The sequence below is a fragment of the Equus quagga genome, chromosome 11, assembly GCF_021613505.1.
Source record: "Equus quagga isolate Etosha38 chromosome 11, UCLA_HA_Equagga_1.0, whole genome shotgun sequence".
Taxonomy (NCBI): domain Eukaryota; kingdom Metazoa; phylum Chordata; class Mammalia; order Perissodactyla; family Equidae; genus Equus; species Equus quagga.
This window is the reverse complement of record NC_060277.1, coordinates 90,342,643-90,364,606: the sequence shown is the minus strand read 5'-3', so window position 1 is coordinate 90,364,606 and position 21,964 is coordinate 90,342,643. Positions and strand designations below refer to the sequence as shown.

General features: G+C 48.6%; 2 protein-coding genes across 6 annotated transcripts in view; one reads left to right on the top strand and one right to left on the bottom strand.

The window, feature by feature from the left end:
• The window catches only part of ABCC3 (ATP binding cassette subfamily C member 3), a 45,703-nt gene extending 37,734 nt beyond the window's left edge, over nucleotides 1-7,969 (top strand). For 2 of the 4 annotated variants that reach the window (XM_046676469.1, XM_046676470.1), the window contains 5 exons: nucleotides 595-741; nucleotides 919-1,077; nucleotides 1,677-1,843; nucleotides 4,824-5,018; nucleotides 7,421-7,969. In XM_046676469.1, the coding sequence (XP_046532425.1) occupies nucleotides 595-741; nucleotides 919-1,077; nucleotides 1,677-1,843; nucleotides 4,824-5,018; nucleotides 7,421-7,529 (777 nt within the window). In that variant the 3' untranslated portion in view covers nucleotides 7,530-7,969. Of the gene's footprint in view, nucleotides 1-594; nucleotides 742-918; nucleotides 1,078-1,676; nucleotides 1,844-4,823; nucleotides 5,019-5,453; nucleotides 5,634-7,420 lie in introns of those variants that run through there. The other 2 variants (XR_006890680.1, XR_006890681.1) reach the window with 2 other exon arrangements.
• A 1,453-nt stretch (nucleotides 7,970-9,422) lies between these two features.
• ANKRD40 (ankyrin repeat domain 40) lies at nucleotides 9,423-21,958 on the bottom strand. Of its 2 annotated transcripts, XM_046676161.1 has the most exons (6): nucleotides 21,685-21,813; nucleotides 18,144-18,227; nucleotides 16,221-16,369; nucleotides 15,087-15,572; nucleotides 12,545-12,726; nucleotides 9,423-11,855 (listed from the first exon to the last, which is right to left on the bottom strand). In XM_046676161.1, the coding sequence occupies exons 2-6, from the start codon at nucleotides 18,176-18,178 to the stop codon at nucleotides 11,709-11,711; spliced, it is 999 nt and encodes a 332-aa protein (XP_046532117.1). In that variant the 5' UTR covers nucleotides 18,179-18,227; nucleotides 21,685-21,813; the 3' UTR covers nucleotides 9,423-11,708. The 2 variants fall into 2 exon arrangements, with proteins under 2 accessions (XP_046532117.1, XP_046532116.1); XM_046676160.1 differs by lacking the exon at nucleotides 18,144-18,227 and having other exon boundaries at nucleotides 21,685-21,958.
• Nucleotides 21,959-21,964: the final 6 nt, after the last annotated feature.

The following is a 21,964-nucleotide window of genomic DNA, read 5'->3' as shown; positions in this document are numbered from 1 at the left end:
TCAAATTACGTCATCCCTCTGTGCGTTGCCTTCTAATGGCTTTGCATCTTACTCAGAGTAAAAAAACCAAAGTTCTTAAAATAACCTGCAAGGCTCTACGTGATGGGGCCACCAACTGCCTCTCCTCTTTGTCACTGTGCCCTAGAACACACCTAGAGGCATTTGCACTTGCTGTTCCCTCTGCCTGGCATGCCCTTCCCCCAGATAGCTACTTGGCTTGTTCCTTCACCTCCCTCAGGTCTTTATTGAAATGTCACCTCCTCCGGGAAGCCATCCCTGACCACCCTGTATACAACAGCAACTCCAAGCTCTTCTTAGCATTCATCACCTTCTTACACTATATGGATGTGCTTGTTTGTTGATTTTATGCTCCCTATACTAGAATGTAAGCCTCCCAGGGGGCAAGGACTTTGTCTTGTTCACCACTGTGACCCTTGAACAAGAGGGGCCACAGGGGCACCAGGGACTTTCCCACAGGGACCAAGTCGGTGAGGATGGAGGGGGCTTTGGGAGGGAGACTGAAAAGTGGGAGAGGGCCAGTTGGGAAGAGGTGCCACGCTGATGCTGACGCAGAGCCGTCTCCCCTCCCACCAGGCTCCTTGGGTGGTGGAGGGCCGTCGCCCCCCCGCAGGCTGGCCCTCGCAGGGCGAGGTGGAGTTCCGCAACTACTCTGTGCGCTACCGGCCGGGCCTGGAGCTGGTGCTGAAGGACCTGAGTCTGCGCGTGCGCGGTGGTGAGAAGGTGCGCATGGGGTGGGTTTGCCCCTGGAGATGCGGCCACAACCCTTGTGGAGAGTATCAATCGGTGGCAGAGCAGGTGCTTCGGCCCACACCTCTGCTGGGCCGCTCTAGGGGAGTCCCAGAGATGCCCTCCTGACCCCTTAGCCTCCCCCTGGCAGCGCTTCCCTACCTCCTCCAGGTGGGGATCGTCGGCCGCACTGGTGCTGGCAAATCGTCCATGACCCTCTCCCTGTTCCGCATCCTGGAGGCCGCAGGGGGGGAAATCCGCATTGACGGCCTCAACGTGGCAGACATAGGACTCCATGACCTGCGTTCTCAGCTGACCATCATCCCCCAGGTACCAGCCTGACGTGGACGGGCCACACTGACCAATGACTCTGGGGAGCAGGCCCCAGCCCTGTTCTGTAGCTTGAGGTCTGAGACTGGGACCTCGGTCTGGGAGGCTGGAGAGCAGACCAGCAAAGACAGAGCCACAGAGCCACCACCGGTCATGGATCTGGAAGGGTCAGACGCACCCTGGCCTAGTCAGACCCTGCCCTCTGACCTCCTGGGCCAGCAAATGGGGCAGGACCCTAGGACCCCTCGAGCACCTCATCCCCTGAGACATGCTGTCCTGGGCTCCTTGTTTCACAGCTCAGAATTACACTCACTTTTTCTGGCTCCTCTGGGGTGTTTTTTCTGCCGACTGGACACTTCAGAGTCAGATTAGCGGCTCCGGTCTCTGCTTTAGCGGAGGGCTTTGTGATGGGCAAGGCTGAGGTTATCGCTTCCCCGCAGGCATTTTTCTCTCCCCTTGGCCATTGCCTCCCTCCTCGAGGGCTGGGGACAGAGTGGGAATGCTGCCACCTCCATCCCTCTCTTTGTCCCTGGCCCTGGGGCCCACGGCTCCTGATGGGGCCTGAGCTGCCCCCCTCTGAGACCTTGTTGTGTCCCTAGGACCCCATCCTCTTCTCGGGGACCCTGCGTATGAACCTGGACCCCTCTGGCAGTTACTCAGAAGAAGACTTATGGCGGGCCTTGGAACTGTCCCACCTGCACGCGTTCGTGAGCTCGCAGCCAGCGGGCCTGGACTTCGAGTGCTCCGAGGGTGGGGAGAATCTCAGGTAACAGCTCGGAGCGGGTCAGAAACGCAGAAACACACAGACAAGAACAGATTGGCGGTTATCAGTGGGGAAGGGTGAAAGGGGTAAAGGGGCACATATGTATATATGGTGAGGGATAAAAACTAGATTATTGGGGGTGAGCATGATGCAGGCTGTACAGAAACTGGTATATGATAATGCACACCTGAAATTACACAATGTTATAAATCCATATGACCTCCATAAAATAATTTAAAAAAGAAAGAAAGAAACAGCACTCTGGAGCCGGATGATCGAGCATCTGATGACCCGGAGTCCAGGCAGCCCCATCTTCCCTCCCCACTCCCATCTCAGCCTGCGTGAACTCAGGGGGCCTTGTTTTGCATCGAGCATATTCTGTGTGCCACGCACGTTGCACTACTTCACTGAGTCCTCACACAAGCCCCAGAGGTGGTCCGTGGTCCCACTTCACAGATGGGGAAACTGAGGCAGAGCCAGAGCCACACAGCTGGGAGGAGGTGTGCCTGGGATTTGAACCAGGTCTGGGAGATTCAAGCCCTGTTCAGTCCTGTCTTGTGAGGCTGTCAGCGCTATGCTTGGCCTGGGGAGAGGGCGTGACTGAGCCTGTGGAGCAGTGGGCGGAAGCCCACAGTGTTTCCAGGAGATCACAGATAGTTTCCAAGATGGAGGCAGTCTCGTCTGTAGTTTAGGAGAGGGGAAAGTGAGCTCTCCAGGCCCTTCTTTGCCTTCTTATAGTCTCAGACTTTATATACTCAGCCACTAGGCTGTGCATTAGGGAGAGCCAGAAGTCACTTTTCACTGGGTCTAAAGGCTTGAAATACCCATACCTGTGTTAGCTGTGTGATTTGGGGCAAGTTGCTTAACCTCTCTGTGCCTCTTTTTCCTTCACTCTAAAATGGGGATAATAATACCCATACCTCTTGGCATCACACTGCCCAATAAAAATATATGAGCTACATATGTGTAATTAAAATCTTTTTTAGTAGCCACCTTAAAAAAAGGAAAAAGAAGCAGGTGAAATAAATTTTCCTAGTATATTTTATTGAGCCCAATCTATCTAAAATATTATCATTTCAACATGTAATTGATATAAAAGTTATTAGGTACACTTTGCACTTTTTTTGTGCTAAGTTTGAAATCCTATGCGTATTTTTACATCTTGCAGCACTTCCCAGTTCAGACTAACCACACTGCAAGTGCTCAAGAGCGACGTGTGGCCAGGGGCTCCCGTTGGGACAGAGAGGTCCTAGGGTCGCTGGGATGTGACGGGTGATGTGTATGATGAGACAGAAAGCACTTCCCCTGGATATGCTCCTGAGAAATTTAGCTATTCTTATGCTTATTCTGACTCTACTCTCTTCGAGGCTATACCCGTGGACTTTCTCCAGACCTCAGAAACAGAAACAACCCCCTTTCCACTTGCTCAGCACTGTTAAGTGTTCAGAGCACTTTGGCCTCCACTATATTGTCTCATCTTTACTGCAGTCCTACGGGCCGGAAACGAGCCTCCAAACTGTAAAATTATTTGCCCAAAGCTGCTCATCTAGCAAGGGGAGGGGCAGGGACTCAAGGACGTGAGGGCTCTTTTTTTCTTTTTTAAATGGAACATTATTTTGTTTTCTTTTTTATTTATGGGGTTCTTTTTGTTTTGGTTCTTTTGTTTTTGTTTTTGCTGAGGAAGATTCACCTTGAGTGAAACATCTGTGCCAATCTTCCTGTTTTGTATATGAGTCACCACCACTGCATTGTTGCCAATGACTGGTGTAAATCTGCACCCAGGAACTGAATCCAGGCTGCCAAAGTGGAGCATGCCGAAGTTTACCACTAGGCCACAGGGCCAGCCCCCAAAGTGGGGACTTCTGCTCCAAACCTTTCCTTGCTGCATCCTAGCCACCAGTGCGATGCCCCCACCTCCCCAGGCAGCCCTGTAGGACGGAGTGTACATTTTATCTGGATTTCACTTACACATCCATGTTGAGGGAGCTGGTGGACAAGCATAGGCTTCTAGACCCTGCACCCCATAGCTGTTTTTTGGTCCATTCTTCTCTCACTGCTCCTCCCCCAGAGCATCTCCTCCAGCCCCACATACACCAGGTCTGAGATGGAAATCGGCTCCCTCCTTCCTCACTGAACTTGTAGCCACTTTAAGTATAACCTGTATCCTGTGCCAGTCCCACCATAAATCAGCCCCGAGTTCTATCTGGCAGATCTTTCTGTTGCCAAAACCTTCATTAGTTGCGGGAATAGGCCAGGGAGAAAGCCTGGCCTTCACTCGGGCTGTGGTGACTCACCCCTTTGGGAAGGGCTGAGGTATGTGTCCTTGGGTATGGGGGTGCAGCAGCCACTGTGGTTGGGGACACGGCCTCACTTTGTTCCCTAGCTCTGCCTTCCAAGGCAAGAGGTTGAAGGTATGCATCCTGCCCTTCCTCTGCCTCCCTGTTGACCAGACATGGAGGAGTGCCCCAAGTCCTCCCCTCTCCTGCCCCTTCCTTATTCCCATAGCAGAGCCCTGGCCTATATCCCCAGTTGGGACAGGAGATGACTGTCTGAATCGTGTGATATTAGGCTCAGCAAGATGGCATAATGTGTGCAAATATCTAGGAAGAGCCATTTAAGTGTGTTTTTACTAAGGTGTAAATGACTGATAGAGTGAAGCAGAGAAAGATCATGACACTAGTTGAGGAGTAAGGACCAGGAAGAAAGCACAGAAAGAGGAGGCTGGGGGTGCCAGAGACAGACTGAGGATTTCACAATGTTGTCCAGTACTGGCTCCATCTGGAGGCCCCTCATTATCCCTGTGGTGTCCAGACCTCGACTCTGTGTTCCAGGAGGACGGGGCCGAGGCAGAAATGGGAGAGGTTAGACAGAAAGCCAGTCCTGGGCCTTTGGGGTGGAGTGAAGACGGAAACAGTTCGGGGAGTGAGGCCTGGAGGCAGGTTGAGGGCACCCAGCTGGAGATGCTTTCCTTCCCCATTCCCAGCGTGGGCCAGCGGCAGCTCGTGTGCCTGGCCCGAGCCCTGCTCCGCAAGAGCCGCATCCTGGTTTTAGATGAGGCCACGGCCGCCGTCGACCTGGAGACTGACGACCTCATCCAGGCTACCATCCGCACCCAGTTTGAGAGCTGCACGGTGCTGACCATCGCACACCGGCTCAACACCATCATGGACTACAACAGGTGGGGCACCAGAACCCAAGCATGGAGGGACCTAGTGGGGTCACCTTGGCCATTGGGAAGAGGCAAGCAGATTAAAGTTATCTGGACTTGGGAGAGCTCGTGGGGTTGTCTAGAGTGTAGAGGGCAGAGCAGCGTTCCCCAAGTTATAGATAAGGAACAGAACAGAGTGGGGTTACATGGACGCGGGGGGCACAGTGATGTTTTCTGAGACACAGGGGACACTTTGGGGTTACCGTGTGAGAATGGGGCACACTGAGGCTCCAGTGAATTGTGCACAGGCCACCTCCCTCCAGCTTCCTATTAATGCGATGAGATGAGGGGAACTGGACCCTTTGTGCCAAATCCTGTCACTCCCTGAGCCCCCGTTTGCAGAATGCCCGTTTGGCCATCACTTCACTTTGTGCCTCCCTTCCTCCCCGGGAGGTGGGTGTACAGATGAGGAAGCCTCTGAGTTCCAGAAGGTGCATGATGCTTGGATCCCTGCCTTGGTGGGCTGGACCCTGACAGCACCGTAGGAGAGCAGAGGGCTGACTCCCAGACCCCGCTCAGCTGCTGACTGCTGTGTGACCTTGGGCAGTTCGCAAAATCGTCATGAACCTCTCTCTCAGGGCTGTGGTAAGGAGTCAATGAAATAAAGCATTGAAAGTGCAGGTGGTCCTGGGAGATGTTAGTTTCCCCGCAGCCCCTTACTATAATTCTCCCTGGCACCAGTCCCTCCCAGGAGTAGGGAAGGGGCCTTGCCCTCAGAATCTTAGGGCTTCCTTGGGGAGGCAGCCCACTCAGCCAAAAGGAAAAACTGTGACCTAGTCCCTCATTGTGCCCAATGCCGAGGTGTGGCAGGAGGACAAGGGGAGGGGCTGTGTGACTCAGAAGCGTCACGGAAGGGAGGTGGCGCTGGCCTGGCAGGCTGGCCTCCTTGCAGACATGGGAGCTCAGAGTGAGGAGAGCAGACAGGAAGCTGCAACAAATCTGTGTTGAAGGAGTGTGGTGGGAGTATATCAACAAGGCTTCATTCACAAAACAAATGCCCAGAGGGCATGGGGAGGTGGGGAGGCTGCCATAGACAGGGCACTGGGGCAGACCTTGTCCCTCCCTCAGAAGTGTCCCCACACGGCCCCTGGGGGCTTGCGAACCAAGCTGAGAGTGCCTGATGCTACCATCTGTCTGTTCCATCCCTGAGGGTAGAAGGCTCAGACTGACCTTGTGGGTTGGGAGCTCATTCATTCTAGTGGGGTGGGCAGAAATTAAATAATCATGCTACTGAAGGGGTAATGAGAGCCTGCAGGAAGGAAGCAGGGGTCCATGTGTGCAGGCAGAGAAGCCAATGCACACAGGGCAGCTAGGACACTTTCTCTCCTAAGGAAGGAGTACGGCCAGGCCCTAAAGGATGAGTAAGAGTTGGGGAGCAGGCGGGGAGATAGGATAGGGAGGGAGCTGGAAATTTCAGGCAAAGGATACAACACACACGAAGACCCTGCGGTAGGAGGGCACATGAGGCTGGAGTGCAAAGGGCAAAGAGGGCAGTAGACCCAAGATGAGGGGGAGGGAGGGACAGGCCCCACTGCTGCACTTTGAGGACCATGGTGAAGCATTCGATCCGTACCCTAAGAGCAATGAGAAGCCACTGAAGGGAGGGGGGCAGTCTCCTGGGCTCCAATTTGGGCAGCGACCGGCAGCGATGTCCACAGACAAGCTCCTTCCCAAGACATGTTTCCGGGAGGCGGGGAAACAGAGTGCAGTCCACCCCCAACCCCCATCCCTTCCTATCGAGAAGCATCTTCCTCGGCTTGGGAGAGCCCTTTCCATTCCTGCCTCACCCTGGGAGCCAGGCTCTTGGCCCTGCACCAGGCGCACCCTGCCTTTGGTTGGCAGGAGATCCTACTTCGAGGCCCAGGCCTGACTGTGGGTATTGGACGGGGGCGGGGGAGGAACATCCACCCAACAGCAGCAGCCAGATTTGCAGCCCAAGCCCCAGATTCCAGTGTCAGGCCTCAGTGCAGCCCGGTTTCCTGCCGTGTGCCTTTGTGAGTTGGCACAAAGCAGATGCAAGCGCACAGGGCCCCGCGCACAGGCCCGTGGCTCTCTGCGCACAGTCTTGTGACCCCAGCGAGGGGGAGGACTCATTAGGGAAGGTTTTCGGAGCCCCGACTAGCAGACATGAATAGGAAGCTTGTGTTTGATCGCAGAAACCACCTCATCTGCCAGGAGAGCAAACCGAGCGGCTAAAATAACCAGCCTTGCAAGCGTGCCCATGCGGCGTCGCGGCTGTGTTGGGTGGGTTGACTGAAGTGGGAAGGTTGGCATGTCACTGCGGGGCCTGAGCAGTATCCAGAAGGGAGGGGATGGGCTCGGAGGCCAGGTCTGGGCTGACGGAGACCTGACCGCTTCTTTTCTTTGGCTAGGGTCCTGGTCCTGGACAAAGGGATGGTAGCTGAGTTTGACTCTCCCGCCAACCTCATTGCGGCCAGAGGAATCTTCCACGGGATGGCCAGAGACGCTGGACTTGCCTAAATATATTCCTGGGATTGCCTCCTGGCCCTTCCTGCCTTTCATCAGTAAGGGCAAGGACACCAAATCTGTCTGCAGAATGGACCTGATGGCCAGCGCTGGGGGCGTGTTAGATTCTGCCCCTAGAAAGTGGCTCACAGGATCACCGTCGCCACTGGCTTGAGGCAGAGCCCAGACCAGTCCCCCGTCTCCTAATCCCCAGTGTCCTGTGATTCCCACACTTCACCGTTCTCAATCGTTTCATGGAATGACCTCTCTACCCCTTTTGATTTTTCATATTTTCTACTCTGAAGTATTTTTTTTTAATAAAGCTTTTTCCTCCTGGAACAGAAGATGGCTGGGTCAGGCTGTCCCTAGGAACTGAGTCCTGTACTCTGGAGTGCTGGCCTGAATCCATTAAAAATGGAGCACTGATGAAATAAAGCTATGTGGTCAACAGCTTATACACCCCGATGTGGCCTGTCTCTGCCCGTTCTCAAGACTTGGGGTTAGGCCCTTTGGAGGAGGTAGACTTTACACACATCCACGTGGCTGGAATTATCTGAAAACTTAAGACTCGAGAGCTTTTGGCTGGAAATATTGTCTTCACATCCAAAATTCACTGGGAAATTACCAGTAGTTCCTGCTCTGCTGTGCAGATAATATAAAGGGGGGAGAAATAAAGCCCCTGAAATCTGACCTGAGGCCTCTTGGGAAAGCTGCGGTGAACACCTCCATGTTTATATCGGCCCCCAGACCTCTCAGCCTGCTTCTCTAGGGGCTGAGCAGTGCATGGTGCTTTATTTCCTGCTCCTTTAGAAGTCTGCTCCAGACAGGTCCCCACCACCAGTGAGGCCTCCGACTCACTCACCTTCCTGGGTCGGGCCGCAGCTGAATGTGGGAGCACAGAGGAGCCCAGAGGCTGCCCCTGCCCTGACAGTCCCAGGCAGGTGAAGGAGATGAGGGCGGGAATTAAATTTGCATTCTTGAGCAAGCCAGTGAAGTATTTTTCTGCAGGTCACTCAGCCTGGCACAAGGCCGTATATTTGGAATGGATCTCTTCTCTTTGTTACCTTCCTAAGTTTTTGGGTGTCCTCTGAGCCTCTCATTTCCTCGACCTTTATTCTCGGTACGATGTGAGTGGTTGTGAGTGATGGTTTGTTTTTCCCCTACCCGAAATGGTTTGCAGTAGGTGTGGAGATGGCTCCTTTGATCTGGTTTTTCTCCATGCACTGGGTTGGCCTGTGCTGCAGGACCATTTGTTAAAGGTTAATCACATTTTTTTTGGCAGGCTGTTTCTGCCCAGGATGTTTATGAGTGTATGGAAGAAGACTTCCATCCTTGTGATAAAGCAAGTATGAAAGCACAAATGCCCAAATTATTCTACCTCTCCTCAGTGCTAAGAAAAGGTCTCTGCTCTGCTCCCTGATTTATTAGGCCAATTTGGCATGACGTCTGCTGTGTGAGGCCCTAGCTGCCCCAAACCAACAGAAACGCAAATTATCCGGCATCCTTCTCAGCTGAAGATCTGAAGGTGTGAGGCTCTATTTCCTCTCCTGTCTCAGGAGTTTGCTTCTGAGCTCATTTGAGGCCCTGACAGGTGCTGACAGCCCAAAGGAGAGCCTCAGTTGTGTAAAGTAAATAGGATAATCAAAAGATGTGGTTAATAGAGGATGACCTCCATCTCGCTGGCTCAGCTACTCCGGGGAAATGAAGCTGTGAACCGGGAGGAAAGACATCGCACAGAGTGTCTGTCCCCAGTGCCACTGATGGGCTGAGCGCCGTGGCAGCAGCGGATGGAGGCGGCCCAGGTGGGGAACGGTCCTTCTATTCTTCCCCAGAGTGTCTTGTCCCTGGGCTCTCCAACAATTTGAACCCCCTATGATTAGAAGTATAGTGCTGTTTAGGAGGCCAGAATTACAGAATATGACTTAACTCAGTTAATATTTAATTTTAATAATAGTTGTTATGTTTGAACAGTCAGCAATGCACACAAAAAAAACCTTCAGTGAATGTTTACACACAGTGTGAACACATGCGGTAAATATGCAGTGGAGGAGGGTGGTGAATTCACAGTTAACAGAGCTAAAAAGAATCCTTGTTATAAATTACACAGAGCTTATAAAAATATTTCTCTGAATGCATAGATTAAGACTTTAAACTCACCTACCAGCAATGTGCAGCCTTACCCCACTGCCGTCCGCAGGAGTCAGTTGACCAGAGGACTTATAACGGAGGAGCCCCAGTGCAGGACTCATCTCTCACTGGAGACTCCGAACCCCTCGCTGGCCTCCGTTTCCAGGCCCAGGAAAGCCCTGGAGCTAGTCCTGTGTAGACCCCTCCCAGCCAGGGGCCTCCACTGCTTCTGAAAATCTCGAATTGATCTGGATAGCTGGAAGAGTTTTCACCCCAGTGATTTAAAAATGAATTAATACTGCATTTACTTACTCCAGGAGAGAACTAGCCTTAATTTATCAGTAAATTGTAACTTTTTTCAAAGGAAAGGGAAAAAAAGGTTCGTATGTCTAGATAAACCAGCTTCTGATTGACTGAAACACAAGGGAGGTTTCTTCTCGAAAGCACTTCATAGAAAGAGGGTAATAAGTAACCTTTACTCTGCTGTGCAAACACCAGACAAGGGCCAGTTACTCACTATCACTAAGTGGCGGAACACAATTAAGTCACTGAACAGAGTGACTCCATGCAGTTGGCCTTGAACACACCTCAGCCCCGGCTCAGCATCGAGGCCGCAGCAGGAGGCCATTATCTTAGCACAACACCCTCTTCCACGGGCACCTTCACACGTTCTCTCACAGTTGCGGGTTCCGATAAAATTAACCCAGTTGGAAGTGAAGTTTCTTTGGAAGCTAGAGGCACTATGGGAAAAGCTGCTCAAGACAGCAGGGAGCCTCCTGGGCAGCTGCTGCGCGCCCCTGCTCTCCCGGCTGTCCGAGCTTGCTCCTTCTTATTTCTAGAGTTAATAAGCTGTTTGTTTCAACAAGACAGTGGCTTTTCTTTTAACAGTAATGACACTGAAGGAAGGGAAAGAAGCCTTGAATGCGTTCTTTAAAAAATTCTGATGCCATGCTCGAGAGTTTAATCAGATGTGTGTTTGTTTTTCCCAGAACAAAGCCTGGTAGGCTCACAATTGACTTTGTTGAGTGGATTGGTGGCGGTAGTGGGGGATCCCCAAGATCAAACAATTTGTTTACAAAAAACAGATTTCAGAGTTGTGTAAAAATCCTAATAATTTCAAAATAACCTTTATCTTTGATACAAAAATAAAGATGCTAACTCCTTTAGCTCAGTTTCCCACAATAACCTTTAAAATAGCAACAGATTCAGTCTCAAAAATTGCTTTTCATTCCTAGTGGACAATGAAAGTGGAGAACTCGGACCAGCAATGTTTGTGCTCTTCTCATGTGGTGCAATTAAACATGTAGATGACAGGAACTGCTTCAGAGTTAAAAAAAAAAAAAAAGTGGTTGCTCTTTGAGAAAGCATCAGAGAGCCCTCTAGCGACACGAAGGGGAGTTAATGCAGAGATGACTGGAGGCGAGGGCAGACTGGAGACAGAGGCAGTCATGAGTGCTCACAAAGGAAAGAGCGGGGACGGGGAGCTCTTTTGGTTAACAGCGTATTTACAATTAGGTAACTGTATTCCTAAGTACTTTAACCTGAGTAACATTTAGAAATATGTTATGTGAAACCTCACAGCCACAAATCACACTGAAATTGCTTTGTCCAGTACCTGTGCTTTCCCCCGTTTCCCTCTCTAGTCAGTTCACATTTCAGGAGAGTTGGGAGCATGCAACACCAAGAAAAGTGCAACCCGGCCCTTCAGGTGCACTGTCAACAGGAGCGGCTAGAAATAGGCTCCATTCTCTCTCAGCTTCTGCTTGGACAACTCTCTTACATTCTGCACATAAAACACACTGATACAGAACCGCCGGCTGCTGCCTCTCCAGACCACTTCTCAGCTGTTCATGGCTTCAAGCAATAGGTTTATTGTGCACCAAGAGGCTTGGAAGCGTGGCACCGCTGCTTAGGGGTCAGGGGCTTCCTACCTTGGCAGAACGATGTTAGTGTATGCTATGCGGTGGCACCAGGGACCCTCCCGGGCGTCCAAGGCCTATCAATGGTTTGTCCTTGGCCCAGAGGTGACACACTGTCACAACGCGCAGTGATAACAGTCCTGATGCATTAGTAAGTCAGTTTTGAAGCTCTCCGGTTGTAGCAAGGCCTTTCAGTCAGTGTGGATGCAGCATTTCTGAACAGAAAGTTATTTTCACTTATCGTTAGAACCAATTCCAGCTCTTGGAAATCTTGAAGTCGAGCAACATCTTTGTCCTAGAATGAAAACAGGTTAAACAGATTAGGAGGAGCCATTTGTCTCTATATGTTTGGTGTGCTGTTTTGATACTAGTATCTTGGCTCATTTTAAAGCCTAGAGCAAAAAAGCAAATATCCCTGTGGCAGGCTGTTAGTGAGAGGGCAGGAAAGCTCCCCAGGGCAGGAATTGGGTTGCAATGGTGGGAACCCTTAACAGCAGTGCTGGAGGATGAGCAGGCCTTGAAGGGAGAGGGAATTCAGGAATCAGTTTTCCTCAGATGCCCTGAGGAGCCAGAAGCCTACTGATGTGCAAGGAAACCAGAGATGTTGGAGGAGCACACATATATCTATGTGGGTTTGCCCTACAATTTAACCTGGCTCCTCTGCTATAAAACACAAGGCACATCTGATAGCGCACTAAGATAATACTCACAGATCACTATGGAAACAACCGAAAACAGGTACATGGGAAGGGTAATTCAGGAAATTCTCTCTGGGATCCTATAACTTTCAAAAATGCCAATGTCTGTACAGACCCAGTAGAGGGAAAGAAAGTTCAATGATTACATTTGGGAAACCACCTTTTGCTCCTTTTCTCTTCTCTTTCATTTCTTCAACTATGACCCATAGAACCAAGGAGGAAGCTGGTATTTTCCAGATGCAAAAAGCAACCAACCATTCACTCATGCCTAACAGACCTTTCTTACCTTTCTTACCAGAGTATTGGGTAACTTTCTGATCTTCTCCACTTGATCTGGATTAACACCCAGCTCACAGCAACTCACTCTGAGCAATTCTTGGTAGGTGAGCTCCTGTCGGTCCAGTTCAATTTCAATGAAATCATTTTCTCGAAGAGATGGGTTCTGAATCCTTACCTTGAGTACCAGTTCTAGATAAGACGGGGGAGATATGTTAATGAATGGTTCTGGCATCGTCAGCTATAATTTAATCTTTTCCAGAAGACTATGGTTCACAAGTAAAAGGGAGGGGGCAGCCATCCCAGCTGTAGAGAGGGATAATTTACTTCTGCTGTGGGAGCTGAGGCAATAAAGGCTTAAGAATGGGTTTGGGAATCAAACTACACACAAGCAGGGGAAGAGAAGGGAAAAAAAGGCAAGCTACAGAACAGGAATTATTCTAAAAAGATTTAATAATTGTGAATCTAAAGGTATTTATGAAATATGAAACTCTTTGCAATAAACACAGTAAACGAGCAAAAAGATAAGCTACTAATAACAATTAAAGTCTAAGTCTGACTTGAATATATACACTTTAATAAGGAAGGAGCCTTGGCGTTGGGAGTAAATAAACACAATTATTTGTGGGTCTGGGATCTAAGCAGTCTGCCCCAAATTCTGAGCCCAGCTACCAAGATGGCCCAAGCCAAGCACCTATGGGCGTTTGATGGTTCTGCTTTGCTCCTCACATAGGAATCCCTCACAGCACCGTTAGGCCCCTGTTATCAGCACCTACAACAGCAGGATGTTCAGAAAGTGAGGGAGTTACTTAAACGAAAAAGGAAACGTAAGACTAGACTGTACCCTGTGGTGTTGGACTGGAATTGGAGGCATCAGGAGGAATTGTGGTTTTTATTTTTTATTTTTTTTGAGGAAGACTAGCCCTGAGCTAACATCTGTCGCCAATCCTCCCCTTTTTGCAAAGGAAGACTGGCCTTGAGCTAATATCCGTGCCCATCTTCCTCTACTTTATATGTGGGACGCCTACCACAGCATGGCTTTTGTCAAGCGGTGCCATGCCTGCACCCGGGATCCGAACCAGCGAACCCCGGGCCACCTAAGCGGAACGTGTGCACTTAACCACTGCGCCACCAGGCTGGCCCCAAATTGGGGTTTTTAATATCTGAAAAAATAGAGAGAGGGAGGGCACAAAGGGTGAAGTGGTGCACCTACAACATGACTAATAATAATGTACAACTGAAATTTCCCAAGGTTGTAAACTATCGTAATCTTAATAAAAAGTTAAAAAAAAATTATACAAAAAAAAATAGAGGGGGGGCTGGTCCAGTGACGTAGCAGCTAAGTTCCCGTGCTCTCCTTTTGTGGCCTGGGGTTTGCAGGTTCGTATCCAGTCGCAGACCTAGCACTGCTCATCAAGCCATGCTGAGGCGGCATCCCACACAAAATAAAGGAAGGTTGGTACAGATGTAAGCTCAGTGACAATCTTCCTCAAGCAAAAACAAACAAAAATATAGATAAATAGATACAGAAATATAGAAAACAGTGTATATAAATGTATACATGTGTTTGTCTGTTTGCTTAGCTTTTTTCTTTCTTTCTTTCTTGGCTTTGTCCTCTGAGTGGGCCTAGAAGAAATGACACACCTTCAGCAATGAGCACACCAAGTGTCCACATCCTGGTTTTTTAATACCATTCTCCACCAAAAAGAACCAGGGCTCCTTGGAGAAATGGCTCATTCCAGGGCTGGGAAAGTTACACTGGGAGCCTGGAACATCTGGCTGCACCAGAAAACAAGGAAGTGCTCTCAGAATGACGGGACACGTCCAAGGGACACAAGAACTGGCTTGAAGGGGTTCCCTCCAGACAAATCTGGCATAATTTGAACATCAAGATAGTTACAGTAATGGATTATAACCTAAGAAATAAAATAGGAATCTATGAGTTCACATTGATATAAATAGAGGAGAGGGAAAGGCTCTTCTTTACAGTAGAATATCAACTAATAAATAGAGAAAGAATGATAGGAAATTGTTCCACAAAATAGCTGGCTTCGGCTCTTCCAAAATATTGAGGTCCAAAATGATAGAGAAAGGCTGAGGAAGTGTTCCAGATTAGAGACTAAAAGGACGTGGTAACTAAATGCAATGAGTGACCCTGGGCAAAGGGCAGGGGTGGAGGAAGTGAAGAAGGCTGCAAAGGGCACTGCTGAGACAACTGACAGAATTTAAACACAGACTGTGGCTTAGAGAACAGTAGTATATCAAGGTCACATTTCCTAAATTTGATAATGGCACCATGGTTACGTAAGAGAGTATCCTTGTTCTTAGGAAGTACACACTTAAGTATTTCAGGGTAAAAGGGCAAAAGGTAAATAATTTGTGAATCTGAGTAAAGAGAGCTCCTTATACTACTCTTGCAACTTTTCTGTAAGTTTGTAATTATACTCAAAATAAATAAATAAATCCCACCTCCACTGCCCAAAAACCGGGAAGTGAAACACGAGGCTTCGGGACCTCTCTGCCTTGTTGCGGAGGCTGTTTGCTGATGTTACCTTGCATGTTAAATGGAAACGCTCCAGTGAAGAAAAATGGCTGGAATGCTGGCGCCGGTCCTGCATACGTCCCATTCTGAGGCTCCAGAGACACTGGTGGCTTGGACGGGACAGAAGAGAACAATGAGCGACTCTGACTCACTGGTGGCTGACAAACAGGACCCGGTTTTGTGCTTTCTGGTGCTCTGAGTATGGCAGAGGGGGCAGACACATCCCCGTTCTGAACGAGTGCCAAAGAGGTGTGGTCCCGTGGAAAGGCCCCCAGCAGCGGAGGGTTCCCTGGGGAGAGCAAGGGAGGTGAGCCATCTGCAGGGGGTGATGCCGGAGGTGTGGAGGGGCCCCCGTTCTGCAGCTGGGCTGAATCCTCTGCCGCAGGGGTGTAGATAAAAGGGAAGGCTGGGTTGGCCAAATAGTTGGGAACAAAGGGAAGTTCTGACTCCTTCTTCAGCTGGGGGAGGTTGTCGTCATCATCATTGTCGTCTTCCACTTAAAAAGAAGAAAATACAGAACATTTACATAACCCTTGAAAAATTACCAAGAAAAGAGTGTCTTGTGAAAGCTAGCGTCCTTTGGTGTATGAGAAATATTTTGGTCAATGTCTATGGCCTCTTCAAGTCAGAAGAGAAAATATTTCATTGGGTTTATGATTACCATTTTTATCTTCTTAAATTTTACAGATTAAAAAAATAAAACCCTCTAAGCCTACCTTTCCAGAAACAGCATGGAATTACTACTTCGGCACAGTAATACTATCTTTACTTTTAGAAACAGACTAGTTGTTTGACTGGCATCAAGAATACAGCTAATATGGTGCCGACCTGGTGGCGCAGAGGTTAAGTTTGCACGTTCCACTTCTCAGGGGCCAGCGCTTTGCCGGTTCGGATCCCGGGTGGGGACATGACACCGCTTGGCAAAAGCCATGCTGTGGTAGGCGTCCCACATATAAAGTAGAGGAAGATGGGCATGGATGTTAGCTCAGGGCCAGTCTTCCTCAGCAAAAACAGGAGGATAGGCAGTAGCTAGCTCAGGGCTAATCTTCATCAAAAAAAAAAAAAAAAGAATACAGCTGATAATATACCACAAGTCTTAAATTAGTCTGACAAAATCAAAAGTTGCCCCAAAACACAGACTCACCTCCCATAATCTTCCTGATTTCTCTCCTTGATGTTAACTGGACTGGCATTTCTCCTTTTGTGGTAAGAATCTCTTTGTCAGCTCCTGATTTTAACAAGTAAGAGACCACCTGACCATGATTGCGTTTACATGCCCAGTGTAAGCAGGTCCTGTCCCAAAGAAAAGGAAGAAAGAGTGATTTAAAAAGAGGAGGGGTGATTTGGGATATCAAATTCTACATGTTAGTAAATAAATATATGCAAGCCTGTTAGAGTTCAGCTAGAACCAGGCTGGTAATCTCAACCTTTCTTTTCAGAAAATAGATAATCAAAATATTTATATGCTTAAAATTTATTTTTAAATTTCATTTCTGGCCCTTGGGAACAACTAATCTATCCTAGGAGCTTTAATTTCAATGGCTTCCGGAAGGCTGGCTGGCTAACTCTAAAGGTATTGCTGAGCGTTACTCTATCAGTATGGCTCATTAGATTATCCCAGTCTCTTTAAAATAGATTTTTATATTGCCACATTCCTTTTTAGGGACTATGGAAACTCGCTTCATATGCATCAAATGTCACTTGAAGATTAAATATTGTGAGGCTAATAACCATCTCCTATCTACAGCTTTCTCTGCCACTAAAATTATTATTACTACAGCAGATATTCCTGTCTGAATTTCAGCTGCTTTGCTCCTGTTGTCTTTACTTTTCTTTCCTTCACCAAAAAAAAATGGATTTCCAAATTTCCGTTTTTAAAAAAGCTGCTTTCTCTAGTTCTCTCCAGAAGGCCACAAACATACCCTCATCTGCTTAGAGTAAGGCACTGCACACAGACCTTAATTCCTTAGGCACTTTAAAAATGCACATCAATGACCAACATTTTCGAGAACAAATTCTTCTAACGTATTAGACGCATTTAAGTAAAACTAATTATTTAATATTGGACACATAGGAAGAGATTATTCACACTCTGAAGGGCAATTATTTTAACACTGCATAGAAATATGATTATCATGCCAGCAAAAACTCCATCTTAACAGAAATGAAAGGATTCAGAGCTACTAAATTCGTCCCCAGCTACCAAAGCTGAATAATATTATGGAAGGAAAATACTTTTTTTCCCCTCTGTTTTGAAATGTCCCCATTCACCAACTCTCTAATTGAACTGAGATAAGTATCTTCAGAGCTTAGAGTCAAATACAGAACGTATGTTCAATAGTGAGAGTTCAGGTCACTAACCTGGGAAACATAACTCTCTAGAAAGTTTATTTGGTTCCAGGAAAAAGCTGATTTGCGCTGGGTACCTTAACATTCATGACTCACAGAAAGCTAGCTTTCTGGCTGGCTGAGAGCAACTCCACTGACGTTTCAGTGACATTTCACACTATTATCCATTAGAATTAGATTATCCAGGTGCCATTAAGGTGTACATTATGATGAAAAGACCATCAATTTGGCAAAAATAAGGGAAGAGTCTTGATCTAAACGACTAAAATATGAAGATAAGGAAGTGTCTGCTTGGACACATAGGTGCTTCATATTTGCTGAACAAGTCAATGAAGAACAAGGTGGACATTGCTCAGGGTAGAAGGAACCAATGCATCCTTGATTTTGGGCAAACTGCAGCTGAGAGCGTGTTTGGGCGTGATGTCTGTGGCCTAGGCTTGAAAAGTGAATAATTATAATGATAAGCGAGCACTCAGAAATGAATGGAACACGATGAGAAAAATATGTTCCCTTTTGGAAATAAAGTGCTCACTTGCTAGTAGTAAATCACCTGTCCATGACAAGCTTGAGAGTGAAGGAGGTAATTTACTGTCAGTGGGTCTGAGACACTCTGGGACAAACCAAGTAGCTAAAGCATCACCATGTAAAGTGGGGTTAAGTCAACACAGCACGTCCCCCTCAGCCCTGTGCCCTAGTGAACATCATTTACAGTCCAGACCTGTGTGGCTCGGGGCAGCCATAACTCAGAGCCATTGCAGCCAGCCAATATTTTCAACTTCTTCATGAGCCATTATACTTGTTCCTTAAAGTCAAGGGGTATGCATGACACAAATTAAAATCGATGTAGGAACTCTATCTTTGAACTTCAACTCTTTAAGCTTTAAATTTGCAGTCAGAATATTCTATTAGTGCTGGGAAATATTTCAGACCAGAGGTACTGAGCATCATTCATTAGTGCTAAAATTGTGGCTTCTGAGCAACTAGGAATCGCAAGCAGTAACTTTTCTGCTTTTCTATGCTAGAGAGTAAGTTTTTGATGGTAATCTTTATATCCCATTACCTAGCACACTGCTTAGTAATAAGAAAAATAATAAGTTAACACAGATATAACTTTGTACATGCTGGACATTGTTCTAAAGGCTTTACATAAATTAACTCATGTAATCCTCTAAACAGCCCATGAGTGAAGTACCATTGTCAACATTCCCCCGTCTTACAGATGAGGAAACTGAGGCAGTCAGCAAAGTGAATAAGCAAAACAAACAGTATGCTAGGTGGTGATTAAGTGATATAGGGACATTAAAGCAAGGAAGGGAGCAGGGAATGCCAGAGGCAGGAGAGAGGCATGGTGCAATTTCAAATTGAAGGCCAAGGAAAGGCTCACCTAGAAGGTACCATCTAAGCTGAGACCTAAAGGAGGGGAGGGAAGATTAAGGCCTTGAATCAGGACAGTGACTGGTGTTTCAGGAAAAGCAAGGAGGGCAGGGGAGCAGCATGAAGGGAACAAGGGGGCAAATCCCAAGATGAGACACAGAGGTAAGGAGGGAGGATGGGGCGCAAGGAGTAGAAACCGGAAGGCGCTGTGGGCTGTTACCGAGTGAGATGGGAGTCCCTAGGGGGTTCTGAGCCCAGTGAAATGACCCGACATGTATGGGGTTTTTTTATTGTGGTAATACCGGTTTATAACATTATATAAATTTCAGGTATACATCATTATATTTCAATTCCTGTGTAGGTTACATCATGTTCACCACCCAAAGACTAATTACCATCCATCACCACACACACACACCCCTAATCACCTGTTCGGCCCTCCTCCCCCCGCCTTCCCCTCTGCTAACCTCCAGTTCAATCTCTGTCTCCATGTGATTGCTGTTGTATGACATGTTTTCTAAGTCACTATCCCTCTAGCTCCTGTGTTGAGAAAAGTCTATTAGGGCATGAGGGTAGAAGCAAGGAGACTAATTAGGGGGCTCCCGCGACAACGGAGGAGACAGAATGATGGTGGCTCCGTCTCCGAGGTGTCGTGGTGGAGCTAGTGAGAAATGGCCAGATTCTGACTATGGCTGAAGGTGGAGCTGGCAGAACTGGATGTGGGGTGTGGGGGAAAGACAGGAGGCAGGCAGGACACCGAGGATTCTGGTCTGAGCACCTCAGATGCCGAGATGAGGAGGCCTCAGAGGAGCAGGCCCGAGGCAGTTAGGAGGATGAGAGGAGACTGGGAATTCACCCTGGACATGTTGAATTTGAGGTGCCTATTTACACCTTCCCCAATTAAAGCTATGAGAAGCCTCTTCAGGTAACTTCAGATTCAACTTACACTTACTCAGCATCTACTATGCACAGGCACTGTGGTTAGGAGAGTAGGGTCTGGAGTCAGACACTGGGTTCATTTCCCAGCTCCACTTGCTAGTGTCATTAAGTGGATTCTGACTCCCACCGACCCTGTGGATAGCAGAGTGGAAGCCTGCCCAGTCTTTTTGCTCCATCCTCTCACCTTCCTGCACTCTATCAGACAATGTTCCGCTGCTATTCATAGGGTATCATGGCCAATTTTTCTGGAAGTGGGTGACCAGGTCCTTCTTCCCAGTCTGTCTTAGTCTAGAAGACTCCACTGAAAGCTGTCCACCATGGGTGACCCTGCTGGTATTTGAAATACTGGTGGCAGAGCTTTCAGTATCACAGCAACATGCAGCTGCCTCAGTATAACAACCGACAGACGGATGGTGTGGTTCCCTGACCAGGAAATGAACCTGGGTTGCAGTGATGAGAAAGCCAAATCTTAACAACTAGACCACTTCAGCTCCATAGTTACTGTAAATTCTACGACCCTGGAGGAATTACTTAATCTTTCTGGGCCTCAGTTTCCTCATCTGCAAAATGGAGAGACTAACAATAGCTGTGTCACTGAGTAGTTGTGAATGAGATGATACATGTGAAGCACTTAGAACCTGCTTGTGCTACAGAGCAAGCTCAATAAATGTTAGCTTATTTATATTATGCTTCATTCAGTGCTTGTTATGCTCATAACACTCTTTCGAAATAACTGGAAAATGAAGTGACTCCGCAAGGTCGCAGAGCTAGACAGGAACGGAGAAGAACACGCAGGAAGGCCAGGCTCCTTCTTCTACACAACACTGCCCCCCAGCGCCCAAACAGTGACTCACAGCTTGTGAACCATCCACAACGCTCAGAGAAGCCACACGCAGAACAGCAAGCTTGTTTGCAAACACTTTTAAACAAAACAAAATAAAAAGGCAGTATCTACTGTTTCCTGGCTTTCTGGAGAGCTACCGAGGCTGTTTTCTTTAGGGTAAAGAAGTAGATACATTTGTGAGGTGTCAGGAAACCGTGGTTCTGGTCCTGGCTATTCATATTAATAGTTGAGTGACCTAGGGCAAGTTATTCTCTGGGGTTCAACCCATCTCCAATGTTCCTTTCAGTTCTAAAATGTATGATTCTCCTTTAAAACATAAAACATTTGCAATATTCTTTAAGCTAGCCCAACAGGCTGGTTAAGCATTACCTGGATCAAATAAAAATTTAAATGCAAAGAGGGCAGAATAACACCACACTCAGTAACTTAAAGCTAAAAATCTAACCAACAGCACATCCTAAAATGAGACTCCTTATTTAATGGGGAAGGACTCAATTGCAGGCAGGCATCTAATAAAGCCTTGGATCAAATTCTATATTTGAAATTTTAACAAGAAAACAAAGCAAAACACTCTAAAGGATAAACGAATGAGTATTCTTCCCTCGACAGGCAGCTGGAGACAGCAGAAAATCACTGCTGCCCTGAGACAACAGAGAAGCAGAATAGTGGGGGGCTTTTTTTTCTGGTCTTGGGAAAAGAAATCGTGCTGGTTTGTACGATTCATTTTTGCTCAGCTGCTTATGCTTTTTGCTCTGCACAGATGTGTTCTTCAGAAGCACCTCTGGCAAAATAACCCAACGCTGGAAGTGGGGTGAGCTCCATGTTAGTCTCGGAGAATTGCAGCCAGCACCAATCCGGCCAAGCGAGCCAGGGGGCGCGGGGCCGGCGCGGGGCGCCAGGGTCCGGGAGGCGCTGCCCGGGAAGACACGTGGGCCGGGATTCGGGCAGGCCGTGCTCCCACGGCCCCGGGCCGGGACTGGCCTCCCGAGCGGAGCGCACAGCCCTGGGGCGCCACGGGCAGCGCTGGGCCGAGGGCGCGGCCGGCCGCCCCACGCCCCGGGCCCGCGGCTCTGACCTTAGGCCTCCCCCGCTCCCCACTTACCAGCCGTTGACCTCATTTTGGGAGTTCACATCCACCCCGCTCTCCACCAGTTTCTGCACCTCCCGAATGTCCCCCAAGGCCGCGGCCTCCCGCAGCCTCTCCTGCTGCTCCTTCTGCTCTAGTAGGGCGCTCATCTTCCCCTCGGCCCCGGGCCCCCACCCCGGGCCTAGCAGCGCCGCCGCCGCCGCGGCCCGCTCCCCGCCATGGGGACAGAGCGCGGAGCTCGCCTGCCCTGCTCGCGCCGCCGCCCGCGCCCAGCCCGGGGCTCCGGCTCCCTCCC